At 40.0% G+C, this 14,660-nt stretch overlaps 1 protein-coding gene across 1 annotated transcript in view; it reads right to left on the bottom strand.

Annotated features, from left to right (window-relative positions):
* Positions 1 to 4,343: 4,343 nt before the first annotated feature.
* Positions 4,344 to 14,660, bottom strand: part of LOC101741909 (zonadhesin) — a 30,790-nt gene continuing 20,473 nt past the window's right edge. Inside the window, exons 15-20 of the mRNA XM_062669244.1 lie at positions 12,958 to 13,155; positions 10,494 to 10,664; positions 9,167 to 9,358; positions 7,110 to 7,307; positions 6,688 to 6,858; positions 4,344 to 4,642 (exon numbers count right to left, since the gene is read on the bottom strand). Coding sequence (XP_062525228.1) covers positions 4,434 to 4,642; positions 6,688 to 6,858; positions 7,110 to 7,307; positions 9,167 to 9,358; positions 10,494 to 10,664; positions 12,958 to 13,155 — 1,139 coding nt within the window. The 3' untranslated portion in view covers positions 4,344 to 4,433. The remainder of the gene's footprint in view (positions 4,643 to 6,687; positions 6,859 to 7,109; positions 7,308 to 9,166; positions 9,359 to 10,493; positions 10,665 to 12,957; positions 13,156 to 14,660) is intronic.

The following is a 14,660-nucleotide window of genomic DNA, read 5'->3' as shown; positions in this document are numbered from 1 at the left end:
GTGATACTAAATAAACCTCGAAGGTACTCTACAGAACGCGTTTACAGGGAAAGTCAAGTTCTCAACGTGCGTCAGTTATTCATTTTAAAAATATTTTTATTGATACATGGAGCGGTGCTCTCTTCTGGAATGTACGATTCCTTGATTAAACGCAGGGTTTACAAATTACCTGTAACTTTGACAGCTACAAAATCACCATCTATCCAAAAACATCTATTTCAAGATGTTGCTAAGATCTATATTTATAACGCGGTTATTAGACATTGTAATGAAAACCTAAAGCACAAAACGGTTAGGCAAGCTAAACCACTAGTGAAAAAATGGTTGCTTACATTGAACTATATGGACACAGAGAACTTAATTAAAAGCAAGAAATAGCAGTAGATTTATTAATTTTGTATATTTTTGTTTATTTTTTCTTATTAATTTATTTTATAATTGTTTATTTGTACGCTCCCCACATATGTGTAATTGTTTGATGTGTTATTTTTATTACTCAAAATTTTTTATTATCTTATATGTTAAATCTTGTATCGCATGTTTTTGAGCGTAATAATTATTAATAATAGTGATGTCGTTTTGAGGTCAATTATATATATAGTAAATCGCATTTTGGTCCTCACGATACAGGCTATGCCTAGTGTGAGGATCATTGGTTAATTTTATATTGTTGATGCCATCTGCGTAATCTCTCAGTTTGTTAAATATGTAAATTGTATTCTAGGTCATGATTTAAGAGTTTATGTAGTAAATAAAGAAATTATTATTATTATTATTATTATTATACTTTTGTCTTGATCAATCTGAGCAACAAAAATAAAAGTTAAACAACAAAAATAAGAGTTCTTAGTGTCAGTTCTGTGGTACAACTGCTGCCCCGCCCTTCTTATCTGGACGCGATACTGCTTAACGGCAGAAAGGACAGGTTTGCTGGTGAGTGGTTACTATCGCCCATGGATTTCAGCAATGTCAGGGGCAAAGCTAAGTTGCTGCCTACCATTAAGTACTCTCCACAAGCCTCGTTTGAAGAACTTACCCCTAGTAGCCTACCCCTAGGAGCTCACAAGAAGCCCTACGACAACCAGAAGATATCACCGTAATGCCCAATAAAACTATTTTTACTATACTCTATGTTGTACTTACGACAGTCTGTGGTCAGCACACATCGCTTGTCATCCTGACTTAAGATTCGATAATTTGGTTTACAAACGCAGCCCGGATTACATGGATAGGGGGGTGAGCAAGCAACTATAGCGCGGCTGTCGCTTGTTGGACAATAGTCGGTGGGACAGCCAGCTTTGCAGTACACGAGCGTTTCGTTTGCATTGCACGGACCTGAAATATATTCTTCAGTTACTTATAGTTATCATAACAGAACTGGACATACATATAACATATTTCCAAAATCCATTTATAAATATTTTATCGGACAACTTAAAATGTACACCGATTTAGATGAGTAATTAAATTATGTTAACAAAATTCAGTTTATCTCATTAATCAAACTTATTTTTGGCGCGAATTAGTCATGCGTTCCAGATTAATCGTCGAAATGGCCGCAATTGATTTTTCGACCTCATGATCCAAAGCGGGCGGTGACAGTGAATATGGGACTCCGGTAATGGCCAAATATAAAGCACGCCGTAGACCCCCCCCCCCGTACATTTTACAATACAATATAATATAATTTATTTTATGTTTTCCTACCTATTCACTGATAGACTAAGGGTCTATTCCAGCTGCGCTCTGACTTGTAGGTGAGCTTTCGGGGTTCAACCTGAGAGAATGTGCTAACAAATGCCCTAGCAAGAGCAATGCTTCGCAGAATCTACCATCGGATCGGAATCGCGACCCACTAAAAAGATTCTGCGAGAAACTCAGTGAGTGGCCAGGAACTCACTGGGTAGCGAGAAACTCAGTAGTATTTCTCCTTTTAATTACTAATTAAGATAAATATGATATATGTATCTAACTAGTATAAAAGGCTCAATACGGTGAATAGACTAAACCGGGACTACAATGGGAGGTTCCTTAAAAGAGTTCTTAGCATATCGCTTACAATTTTGTTTCTGGCTGAGCTAGCAATAATAATGCCTAATGCACGTTTCCATTTTTTTATGAATGAGTGATTACTGGTAGCCCAGTGCCCTCTCCAGTTTCACCAGGAAAGGTAGGCTCAGCCAGGAGGTGTGGGATTCGCTAACAGCTGCCCGAGCGTCTCCAAAGGGGACCTAACAACTCAAGGGCAGCTGCTTCGCGAATGAATCTACCACCCGATCGGAATCGCGACCCACTGAGAAGATCTGGCGAGAAGCTCGGCGGGTTGATTCATGGATTAGGTTGCACGTCGAACTCTTTGCCCAGTTCTACCAGTACGGTTACCGGGGTCCTTAAGCCTGCTCCTAGTGTTAGAGTTGAAGGCGTCTAATATAAGTTATTGGATCTGTTGAATCCGTAAGGACATGTTTAGGGTGTCGACGGTGACTGACTCCTGCGTGATTAGGATTCGGGCAGCAGTCAGCGGCGGTAACGATAAGGCGATTATCATGACGCATAGCCTTATCGAAGTAACGTTCCGATGGTGACTTCATGTGTTTTCGTATAGATTCGAGGCCCAGGTCGCCGTGTAAGTCGACGTTCCTCACGAACCACGGAGATCCGACGAATAGCCTTCAAAAACGATATTGTAGGGACTGAAGGGTGTCTATATGTGTTCGGGCTGCGTGAGCGAACACCAAATTCGCGTAAGTCATGACGGGCCTTATAAAAGCTTTGTAAAGTGTCACCTTGTTCCGAAGGGATATTTACTGCGCTTACATGTCACGGGGAAAAATTTGCCGAGATTAAACGCGGCTGATTTTATATGCGGGCGGAATGTCATGAATGCATCCAGGGTGACTCCCAGGTACTTGACCTTCCTGGCCCAGGGAATAGGTTGGCTGAAGAGGGTGATAGGGGTGTGAGATTTCTCCTTCTAATGCGGGAGGAAATCCGTGTAGAGTTTCCCCTTTGAAATAGCATCGTTGTGCTATTCGCTAGGTTGATGTCTATGTGTCATTTTCGGAACCATTGTCCGAGGGCTACTGCTGCGCTCTGGAATTTACTCGCGATTAGGGACTTGCTCCTACTCGAACAGTAGGCGGTGTCATCAGCGAATCAGGCTAACTGGGTCGGCGGCGACCGGGGAATGTCATTAAATAAACTAAATAGGAGCGGTAAGAGTTCATTCGACTCGATATAGAAAAGAACGGTTCAATAAGAAGTTCCGTATGATGAGCACCCGTTTCTGTTCTGCTTTTTTTTAATGCATACCACACTGTAACTATGTAACGAATTTTTGCATGTTAACTACAAAACTTACTAGGGCAGGTTTCTATTTTAACACATTTCCCTTCTGTTTCAGACAAGATGTACCCTGGTTGACATCGACATCCGTCCTCGTTCTCAGTAGGCGGCTTGTAAGGTGGACAGTTCGGTGGATTCGGCACAGAGCAGGTAGGTCTACACCTGGCGGGCACCGGACACTGACCAGCTGTTTAGAAATAATAGTGTGTGTTAAGAATGAATGTGAACAAATTAGACTCTAAAACACACTATTACCAAATTATGAATATAATATTGCGCTTACGACAAGCTTTCTTCGGGACACAAACGTCATTGTTGTTCCTGTAATAGCCGTTTGCACAAACGCACTGCGGCCTGCAGTAGGAACGCAGTTCAGCAGGACAATTCTGGTTAGAGGTACTGTTGAGATCCTCGCATCGTTCCGCCAAACATTGTGCACACGGATTCCAAACTTCATTCGGTCGTGTGCACGTGACTGGAGCTGAAAAAGGTTTCCACTGACAACTGAGCTTTTATAAAGTTTACGTTGGTGTGCAGGAGACGCAAAAATGCGTCCGCGGTATCTCTGTTGTACATTTGACTAGCAGCAACTCAGCAGGTATCTCGATGTGTGAAGGTTAGATGTTAATAAATGTACACATTGTAACGTGAAATAAAATAAATATTTAATGATACAAAGCAACCCGGCTCAAAAAGAAATACTATCCATAATATTTCTATAATGTACTACTATAAAAAAATCATAACAAAGTATATCTTGAATACGTTGATTAGGGTGTTAACAATTTATAGACTAGGACGTTTAAATTGCAAACAACTATATTTTTAATTCTTCGTCTGCCTTCGCCTGCAATACCAAAACTGAATTTATTTTACGCATTTCATTAAAAAATAACTTAGTTATTATTGTGTGTAACCTTACTAATCTTAGAAAGTTCCTAATAAATTCACGAAAGACAGGAGTATTTCAGTAGTAGGTATAGGTCGTACTGTATAAATGTTTGTTCTAGGGGAAGCGGCATTCAAGAGTGGACCATGAGCTCACCTCGTCTATAGCATCAAAAAACCACAACACAACTTTGATTGTATTACATGTTGTACTTACGACAGTCTGTGGTCAGCACACATCTCTTGTCATTCTCACTTAGGAGCTTATAATTTTGTTTACAAACGCAGCCTGGATTGCATGGGTAAGGAAGCGCGCAATCAACTACAGCGCGGCTGTCGCTAGTTGGACAGTAGTTCGTTTGACAACCAGTTTTGCAGGAAACGAGCGTTTCGTTTGCATTGCACGGACCTAAAATAAAGTTCCTCATTCATTTTAGTTAACACTATCGATCCGTTCCGTTACAAATATCTGTTACATATTGTATCATATTGTTACAGATATTTGTAACACTTGGACACTATATTTTAACTGGATTCAGTAATATATAAAATCTACTTGCAGAACTATTAAAAATGAAAAGATGAGATAAATAAATCTATTTATTTTATCCCTGCAAACTCCGAGTAATAATGAAAATAAGGCTTTCCAGCTTCTGCCTTAAGCGAATCTCAGAAACATTTCCAGAAAACATAGAGATAATTTTGAGAAGCTAGTTGTCACTGGCAAAATGGAATAGAAAATATGGCGAGGCAGCAACCCAATGCGTTCTTTTGACCAGATCTGCACCAGACTCGATTACAGAGTCTGCAATGATGTACAAAGAATCAAAGACAGGACATGGATGGAGGTGGTCACAACCCCAGACATAAGAAGGTCAACTGTGGGACGAGGACAAGAAAACAGAAATAAAATATATATTTGTTGGGAAAAGTGTATCACATATCTATATATCACATATAATAAAGCTGAAGAGTTTTTTTTTGTTTGTTTGGTTGAACGCGCAAATCTCAGGAATTACTGGACCTATTTGAAAAATTCGTTCAGTCTTAGATAGCTCATTTAATTTATAAAATCACGCTAAGACCAATTATTGCGCTTGTATTGACAAGCGGAGCACCATAAAGAATGAATGAAAGAAGCAGCATAAAGAATGTTTCATAGTCGGGTTCTTTTTCCCTTTTGAGAGCTTCCGTTGCGTGCACTGCGGACGCAGTTAAAGTTTCGCTAAAATAATGTATGACAAAATTGTTCTCCTTTAAAAGTTCTAAAAAAAGTCCGCGACAGCATATGTCTATATTTTAAGGTTGGCTCACTATATCGTTTTTTATGCTAACCAAATTTGTTTTAAAATAAAGCATTATAAGTGAAGGTGTTTTTATGAAGATGATATTAAATTCCTATCCAAATAAATACGTTATTCATAACAAGTATTTAATTTTAAAGAAATTTCCCCTCACTTGATTTTAATGAGTATCTCGCTATGAGTATTTTAATGAGTATGAGAAGATATCGCAGTTTTAAAATAACACCGCAGCAAAATAATGATCAAGCGTGTAATATTGATGTACAAGGCGTCGGCCTGCCGGTGCGCGGCGGCGCAGAATAAGAAGAATAAATAACAAGAAACACCAAACAACTTCAAGATAGGCTTTAAAAATTATAAATTTTCCTGGATTTCTCCAGGATCCCATCATCAGATCTTGATGATTACAGGACCATTCGGGAAGTCTACCCTTTCGAACAAAAAAAGAAAAAAGAACTATCAGAATCGTTTCAAGCATTCTCGACAAATCGGTGAACATACATAGATAAAAAAATTGTGGTCGAATTGATAGCCTCCTCTTTTGAAGTCGGGTCAAAAGCTTGATTTTGGTACCGTAAATAACTCCTTAACATTCTATTATTCAAAAATAATTTCACTTTCTACGTAAATGAAGTTCGCGGCTATAATTTTGCGTTATGCCAAAGTAAATATTCCACACGAACGAAGTCGCGGGCAAAAGCTAGTGATAAACCACTTCGATAAAGCGGCACGACACGAGAACCCTCTCATCTTGGCTGCCGGAAACTACATTCCCGATCCTGCGGACAGAATGGAAAGCAGTCCACGTCGCCCAAAACACGTCATCTCGGATCCTCCCGATCCACTAACGGTGCTTTTAGGTACCTCAAGCACCAGTCATCGTTCTCGTCGAAACCGTCGCTTGCGACGAAGGGCTCGACGAGTAAATTAACCCACAGTCACAGCCCACTGAGTTTCTCGCCGGATCTTCTCAGTGGGTCGCGTTTCCGATCCGGTAGTAGATTCTGCGAAGCACGGCTCTTGCTAGGGTTCGTGTTAGCAACGTCGTCAGGTTTGAGCCCCGTGAGCTCACCTACTAGTTAAGGTTACGCTGATATAGCCTCTCAAGGCTCTCAGCTTAGGTAGGAAAACAAATTTAAACGTAACTTACTAGGGCAGGTTTCTATTTTAACACATGTCCCTTCTGTTTCAGACAAGATGTACCCTTCTTGACATTGACATCCGTCCACGTTCTCAATAGGCGGCTTGTAAGGTGGACAGTTCGGTGGATTCGGCACAGAGCAGGTAGGTCTACACCTGGCGGGCACCGGACACTGACCAGCTGTTTAGAAATAATAGTTTGTGTTAAAATTTTAAATAAAAAAAACGATGAACTTCAAATAGGATTTCCGGAAGGACTCCAATAAATATTTATTACAAGAATAGAAGTAACCTCAAAAAATATGTGAACCATGTGAAACTCTTCTTTCCGGTTAATAGGCAGACATACTATCATCATAACAGATCATCGACTTAACACATAAAGAAATCTAGGAAAGTCAAGATATTAATGTTCTATAACATTTCACTTACGACACGCGTTCTTCGGGACACAAACGTCATTGTTGTTCCTGTAATAGCCTTTTGCACACACGCACTGCGGCCTGCAGTAAGAGCGCAGTTCAGCAGGACAATTCTGGTTAGAGGTACTGTTGAGATCCTCGCATCGTTCCGCCAAACATTGTGCACACGGATTCCAAACTTCGTTGGGTCGTGTGCACGTGACTGGAGCTGAAACAGGTTTCAACTGATAACTAAGCCCTTAAAAAGTTTTCGTTGGTGTGCAAGAGACGCAAAATGCGTCCGCGATATCTCTGCTTTGCATTTAATTTTAATTTTGACTAGCAGCAGCTGAGCAGGTATCTCGATGTGTGATGTCAGATGTGCAGTAAAATAAATATTTAATGATACACAACAACCCGACTCCAAAAGAAATACTATCTATAATATGGGTGTTAACATTTTATAGACAAGGACGATTAAATTGCTAACAAACTTACTGGTGGTAGGACCTCTTGTGAGTCCGCCCGGGTGGGTACCACCACCCTGCCTATTTCTGCCGTAAAGCAGTAATGCGTTTCGGTTTGAAGGGTGGGGCAGCTGTTGTAACTATACTTGAGACCTTAGAACTTATATCTCGAGGTGGGTGGCGCATTTACGTCGTAAATGTCTATGGGCTCCAGTAACCACTTAACACCAGGTGGGCTGCGAGCTCGTCCACCTATCTGGCAATAAAAAAAAAAAAAAAAAAAACAATATTTTTAATACTTCGTCTGCCTCCGCCTGCAATACCAAAACTGAATTTCATTTAAAAAAAAAAACATGTGGCACTCTGGAACTGCCGCGGTAAAGCTATTGGATAGCATTTTTTATCAACTTATGCAATTATAATTAGACAATGATAATTTAATATTAAAACAATAATAAAACAGGACCACGCTATATTAAACATTAAAAAGTAAATGTATCTGGGCACTTAGCCAGAAGCACTTAACATCAGGTGGGCCGTGAGCTCGTTCACCCATCTATGCAATAAAACAAACAAACAAAAGTTGTAAATATATCTGGGCTCCAGTAACCACTTAACATCAGGTGGTCCGTGAGCTCGCTCACCCATCTATGCAAATAAAAAAGTATAAATTAGTTCAAGAAGTCGGCTTATGCAAAGAATCCAATCACTGGTAGAAAATTAAAAAAAATATATATATCTAAAACAAAAAAAAAGAAATCAATAATTTCATGATGCGCATGCAGTGTGACGTCACGCCACGCGCTTATTCACAAACACTACACAAGCGCAACGTGTGAATGTGTTGAACGCGAGCTACATGGTAGGCGGAGCGAGGGGTGTAAGGTTTTTTTTTTGTTACGGAATTTCATGATTCGGTCGCCGCGCTCAAGGCGTTCTCCCCGCGATAACCTACGGCGCGGAAACCTGGAGACTGACGGCAGGGCTGGCCCATAAGTTAAGAGTCGCACAGCGGGCGATGGAGAGAGCTATGCTCGGTATTTCTCTAAGGGACAAAATCCGGAACGAAGAAATTCGACGGAGAATCAAAGTCGACGACATAGCTCTCAAAGTTAGCAGGCTGAAGTAGCAATGGGCCGGTCACATCTGTCGAGCCAGCGACGCCAGATGGGGGAGGAAAGTCCTCGAATGGAGGCCACGGATGGGTACCAGGAGCGTGGGGCGTCCTCCAACCAGGTCGACTGATGACTTATTACACACGGCGGGAAGTCGTTGGATGCGGAAGGCAGAAGACCGCATTATGTGGAAGGCATTGGGGAAGGCCTATGTCCAGCAGTGGGCAGATAATGGTTGATGATGATGATGATAATGATGCTCAAGGCCCGCGATGAAATCTATGCAATAGCTTAATAATTTAATCATTATTGTTTGTAACTTTACTAATCTTAGAAAGTTCCATATAAATTCAGGAAAAAACAACATTGGAGTATTTCAGTAGTAGGTACAGGTATTGTATAAATATTTGTTCTAGGGGAAACGGCATTCAAGAGTGGACCTCATCTCGTCAATAGCATCAAAAAACCACCAAAACAGCGTTGATTGTATTACATGTTGTACTTACGACAGTCTGTGGTCAGTACACATCTCTTGTCATTCTCACTTAGGAGCTTATAATTTTGTTTACAAACGCAGCCTGGATTGCATGGGTAGGGACGCGCGCATGCAGCTACAGCGCGGCTGTCGCTTGTTGGACAATAGTCGGCGGGACAACCAGCTTTGCAGGATACGAGCGTTTCGTTTGCATTGCACGGACCTAAAATAAAGTTCCTAATTAATTCTAGTTAACACTATCAATCCGTACCGTTACAAATATCCGTCACATATTGTATCATATTGTACATATTGTAACAGATATTTGTAACACTTGGATATTGAAATTTTAATTGGATTCAGTCATACAAAAAACTTATATTTTGATAAAACAATTAAAAATGCAAAGACGAGCTTGATTAATCTATTGGTTTTATCCCTGCAAACTCTTAATAATAAACAACACAAGGCTTTCTAACATTTGCTTTAAGCTTATTCTAGAGTACCTCGGAAACATTGCCGGAAAACATAGAAATAATTTAGAGAAGCTAGTTGTTACTGGCAAAGTGGAAGGAAAAATATGGCGAGGCAGCAACCTAATGCGTTCCTTTTGAACAGATCTGCACCACACTCGGTTACAGAGTCTGCGATGATGTACAAGTAATCAAAGACAGAACAAGATGACACAAGATCGTAAGTACGAAAGACACGGATGGAGGTGGTCACAACCCCTGACACAAGAAGCTCAACTGGATGACGAGGACTAGAAGACAGAAATTTGATGTATATTTGTTGGGAAAAAGGATATCACATATTATTATGATACATATATGGAAAGCGCCGCATTGGTACTAAAGTACTTATATCTTTTCTTCTGCACCGTATGTACTGAAAACCCGCGTGGAAATTTTATTTTTTCTCAGAAACGGCCTATTGCACTTTTTAGTTTTTGTGTTAATTTTTAGTTTAATTTGGGTTGTTGCAACTTTCATGTAGAATTGAAGAATTGAAGCTTACAAATGTAATTAAATTTCATTAAAAGAGGTATGATGTAGTGACTACGTAAATTAACCTCAAGCACCAGTCATCGCTATCGTCGAATCCGTCGCTTGCGACGAAGGGCTCGACGAGTAAATTAACCCTCAGACACAGCCTACTGAGTTTCTCGCCGGATCTTCTCAGTGGGTCGCGTTTCCGATCCGGTGGTAGATTCTGCGAAGCACGGCTCTTGCTAGGGTTCGTGTTAGCAACGTCGTCAGGTTTGAGCCCCGTGAGCTCACCTACTAGTTAAGGTTACGCTGATATAGCCTCTCAAGGCTCTCAGCTTAGGTAGGAAAACAAATTTAAACGTAACTTACTAGGGCAGGTTTCTATTTTAACACATTTCCCTTCTGTTTCAGACAAGATGTACCCTTCTTGACATCGACATCCGTCCTCATTCTCAGTAGGCGGCTTGTAAGGTGGACAGTTCGGTGGATTCGGCACAGAGCAGGTAGGTCTACACCTGGCGGGCACCGGACACTGACCAGCTGTTTAGAAATAATAGTTTGTGTTAAAATTTTAAATAAAAAAAACGATGACCTTCAAATAGGATTTCCGGAAGGACTCCAATAAATATTTATTACAAGAATAGAAGTAACCTCAAAAAATATGTGAACCATGTGAAACTCTTCTTTCCGGTTAATAGGCAGACATACTATCATCATAACAGATCATCAATTTAACAAATAAAGAAACCTAGGAAAGACAAGATATTAGTTCCGTACATGGCGTGAATAACTTGACAAGTCGACTAATATCAAATTTTAAGTTATAGCAGAATTGTCGTCCAGATTACTTGTTTTATATGGGGAATAAATGAGTAACTCGATTCTCTCACGTATTTTTGGGATATCGCACTTGTGAATTACTAAACAACTCTGTTTCCAACGAGAACATAATGACATTTAGATATATCTAAACATATTAGTGTTATTTATTTAATTAACTCAACACGTTAAGTTATTTACGCCACATAATTAAATGAACTAACAGAATACCTTTAGATGATCAATTATTCACATAGCCCATAATTGTGTTCGCGACTATACATATCGGTTGTCAAGTTATTACCGGCATAAAAAAGCATAATAATATTCAGAAAAAAGAAAGGATAAAGATGAAGCAAAGTGCAACTTATCGTTACATGTAGGACGAAACCATCGGTGCTCGTGAAATCGCGTCGTGTCTGTGGCATTTTCTTCAGATTCAAAAGTTTTACAGGTCACATTTTATTCAGATACATATGGAGGCCAAAACAAAAATAATACGAGTGCAATGATGTTCATGTATTTACTTCATGTGTATCCAACGCTAGAAACTATTAATCACAAGTTTCTTGGATTGTGATTCACATGATGTGTGATTCGGATCATGCCTTGATTGAGAGAACCAAACAGAAAAGGCGACTTAAAATTAACTATCTATTTTAATGACTGGGTGCAACTCATAAGATCTTGTAAGATTAATAACGCATATGCCATTGTACCAATTAAGTGCGAAAATTTCCTAAATTAAGTTCGAAAAAAGAGCCATTCACGATTTAAAAAAGACAGTTGAGAAGATAAATTCTTGCGGCAAACTGTAAAATGGCTGCAATACAAAAAACCTATTGGAGAAATACGTTTCAAGATAGATTTGACAGTGAAAGCTCTTTTAAGGTAATCAACTTTCAGAAAAGGAGCAAATATAATATAGACATAACGTATATAACGTCCAGATAGAAGTTGTCTCCAAAGACATCTTGCCAGTAAGTACAGAAAAGAGAAGAATTTGGTGGATTTATTACCTTTAATAGACACAGCATTTCACGATTTTTATAAAAACATAAAGACTGACAACCCACCAAAAAATGCCACGACTTAGATACTGAAGACCCTGATTTAGAGGGAAACGGAAAAGAACAGAAAGAATAATATGATAGTAATTCCAGAAGCAAAATAACTTCAGTTTCTTTTAATTAATAAAAAATTAAATTAAGTACAAGTTTTGGGTTTTAGTTCGTGATTGATCAATTCAAATGGCTTATTATTACATCATCATTCTCCTGCCCTTCTCCCAGTCACCTGGGGTCGGCGCAACTTGTTTTCTCCTTCCATACTCCTCTCTCAGATAGCTTTTCTTCGCTCACTCTTACACATATTGTCTTTCACGCAATCCATCCATTTCATCTTAGGTCTACCTCTTCCTCTATATCCTTCCACATTTATAGTTAACACTCTCTTACCAACCTCATTTTCATTTCGTCTCAGCACATTTTTTTTATTGCGTAGATGGGTGGATGAGCTCACAGTCCACCTGGTGTTAAGTGGTTACTGGAGCCCATAGCCATCTACATCGTAAATGCGCCACCCACCTTGAGATATAAGTTCTAAGGTCTCACATGTCCATACCATCCCATCACATCCCATCTCACCATCCAACCACCACCAAATGGCTATTACATATTTATGTATTTTTTTTAAATCTCTTAAGTTAACAATCTTATTACTTTTCTCGGATTTTAATAAATTGCTTAGGTGAATAAATTGACAAGTCGTCGGTGAGCAACTTGATATGTCATTTTTTTCTTGATTAAAACGTTAATTGATTATTATACTTACACTGTGTGAAAATTCCGATGAAATTGCTTAAATACGCATAAAAATTATATAAAAGGATAAGAAAATAGATTTACCAATAATATGTAAACTTAAAAATGGCTGCCCTGAAAAGTATGCATTTTCGACTTGTCAATGTATTCACGCCGTGTACGGAGTTAATGTCCTATAACATTTCACTTACGACACGCGTTCTTCGGGACACAAACGTCATTGTTGTTCCTGTAATAGCCTTTTGCACACACGCACTGCGGCCTGCAGTAAGAGCGCAGTTCAGCAGGACAATTCTGGTTAGAGGTACTGTTGAGATCCTCGCATCGTTCCGCCAAACATTGTGCACACGGATTCCAAACTTCGTTGGGTCGTGTGCACGTGACTGGAGCTGAAACAGGTTTCAACTGATAACTAAGCCCTTAAAAAGTTTTCGTTGGTGTGCAAGAGACGCAAAATGCGTCCGCGATATCTCTGCTTTGCATTTAATTTTAATTTTGACTAGCAGCAGCTGAGCAGGTATCTCGATGTGTGATGTCAGATGTGCAGTAAAATAAATAATTAATGATACACAACAACCCGACTCCAAAAGAAATACTATCTATAATATGGGTGTTAACATTTTATAGACAAGGACGATTAAATTGCTAACAAACTTACTGGTGGTAGGACCTCTTGTGAGTCCGCCCGGGTGGGTACCACCACCCTGCCTATTTCTGCCGTAAAGCAGTAATGCGTTTCGGTTTGAAGGGTGGGGCAGCTGTTGTAACTATACTTGAGACCTTAGAACTTATATCTCGAGGTGGGTGGCGCATTTACGTCGTAAATGTCTATGGGCTCCAGTAACCACTTAACACCAGGTGGGCTGCGAGCTCGTCCACCTATCTAGCAATAAAAAAAAATAACAATATTTTTAATACTTTGTCTGCCTCCGCCTGCAATAACAAAACTGAATTTCATTAAAAAAAAAACATGTGGCACTCGGGAACTGCCGCGGTAAAGCTATTGCATAGCATTTTTTATCAACTTATGCAATTATAATTAGACAATGATAATTTAATATTAAAACAATAATAAAACAGGACCACGCTATATTAAACATTAAAAAGTAAATGTATCTGGGCTCCAGTAAGCACTTAACATCAGGTGGGCCGTGAGCTCGTTCACCCATCTATGCAAATAAAAAAGTATAAATTAGTTCAAGAAGTCGGCTTATGCAAAGAATCCAATCACTGGTAGAAAATTAAAAAAAATATATATATCTAAAACAAAAAAAAAGAAATCAATAATTTCATGATGCGCATGCAGTGTGACGTCACGCCACGCGCTTATTCACAAACACTACACAAGCGCAACGTGTGAATGTGTTGAACGCGAGCTACATGATAGGCGGAGTGAGGGGTGTAAGGTTTTTTTTTGTTACGGAATTTCATGATTCGGTCGCCGCGCTCAAGGCGTTCTCCCCGCGATAACCTACGGCGCGGAAACCTGGAGACTGACGGCAGGGCTGGCCCATAAGTTAAGAGTCGCACAGCGGGCGATGGAGAGAGCTATGCTCGGTATTTCTCTAAGGGACAAAATCCGGAACGAAGAAATTCGACGGAGAATCAAAGTCGGCGACATAGCTCTCAAAGTTAGCAGGCTGAAGTAGCAATGGGCCGGTCACATCTGTCGAGCCAGCGACGCCAGATAGGGAGGAAAGTCCTCGAATGGAGGCCACGGATGGGTACCAGGAGCGTGGGGCGTCCTCCAACCAGGTCGACTGATGACTTATTACACACGGCGGGAAGTCGTTGGATGCGGAAGGCAGAAGACCGCATTATGTGGAAGGCATTGGGGAAGGCCTATGTCCAGCAGTGGGCAGATAATGGCTGATGATGATGATGATAATGATGC

The sequence above is a fragment of the Bombyx mori genome, chromosome 6, assembly GCF_030269925.1.
Source record: "Bombyx mori chromosome 6, ASM3026992v2".
Lineage (NCBI taxonomy): Eukaryota > Metazoa > Arthropoda > Insecta > Lepidoptera > Bombycidae > Bombyx > Bombyx mori.
The sequence above is the reverse complement of the archived record's forward strand: the minus strand, read 5'-3'. Positions and strand labels throughout refer to the sequence as shown.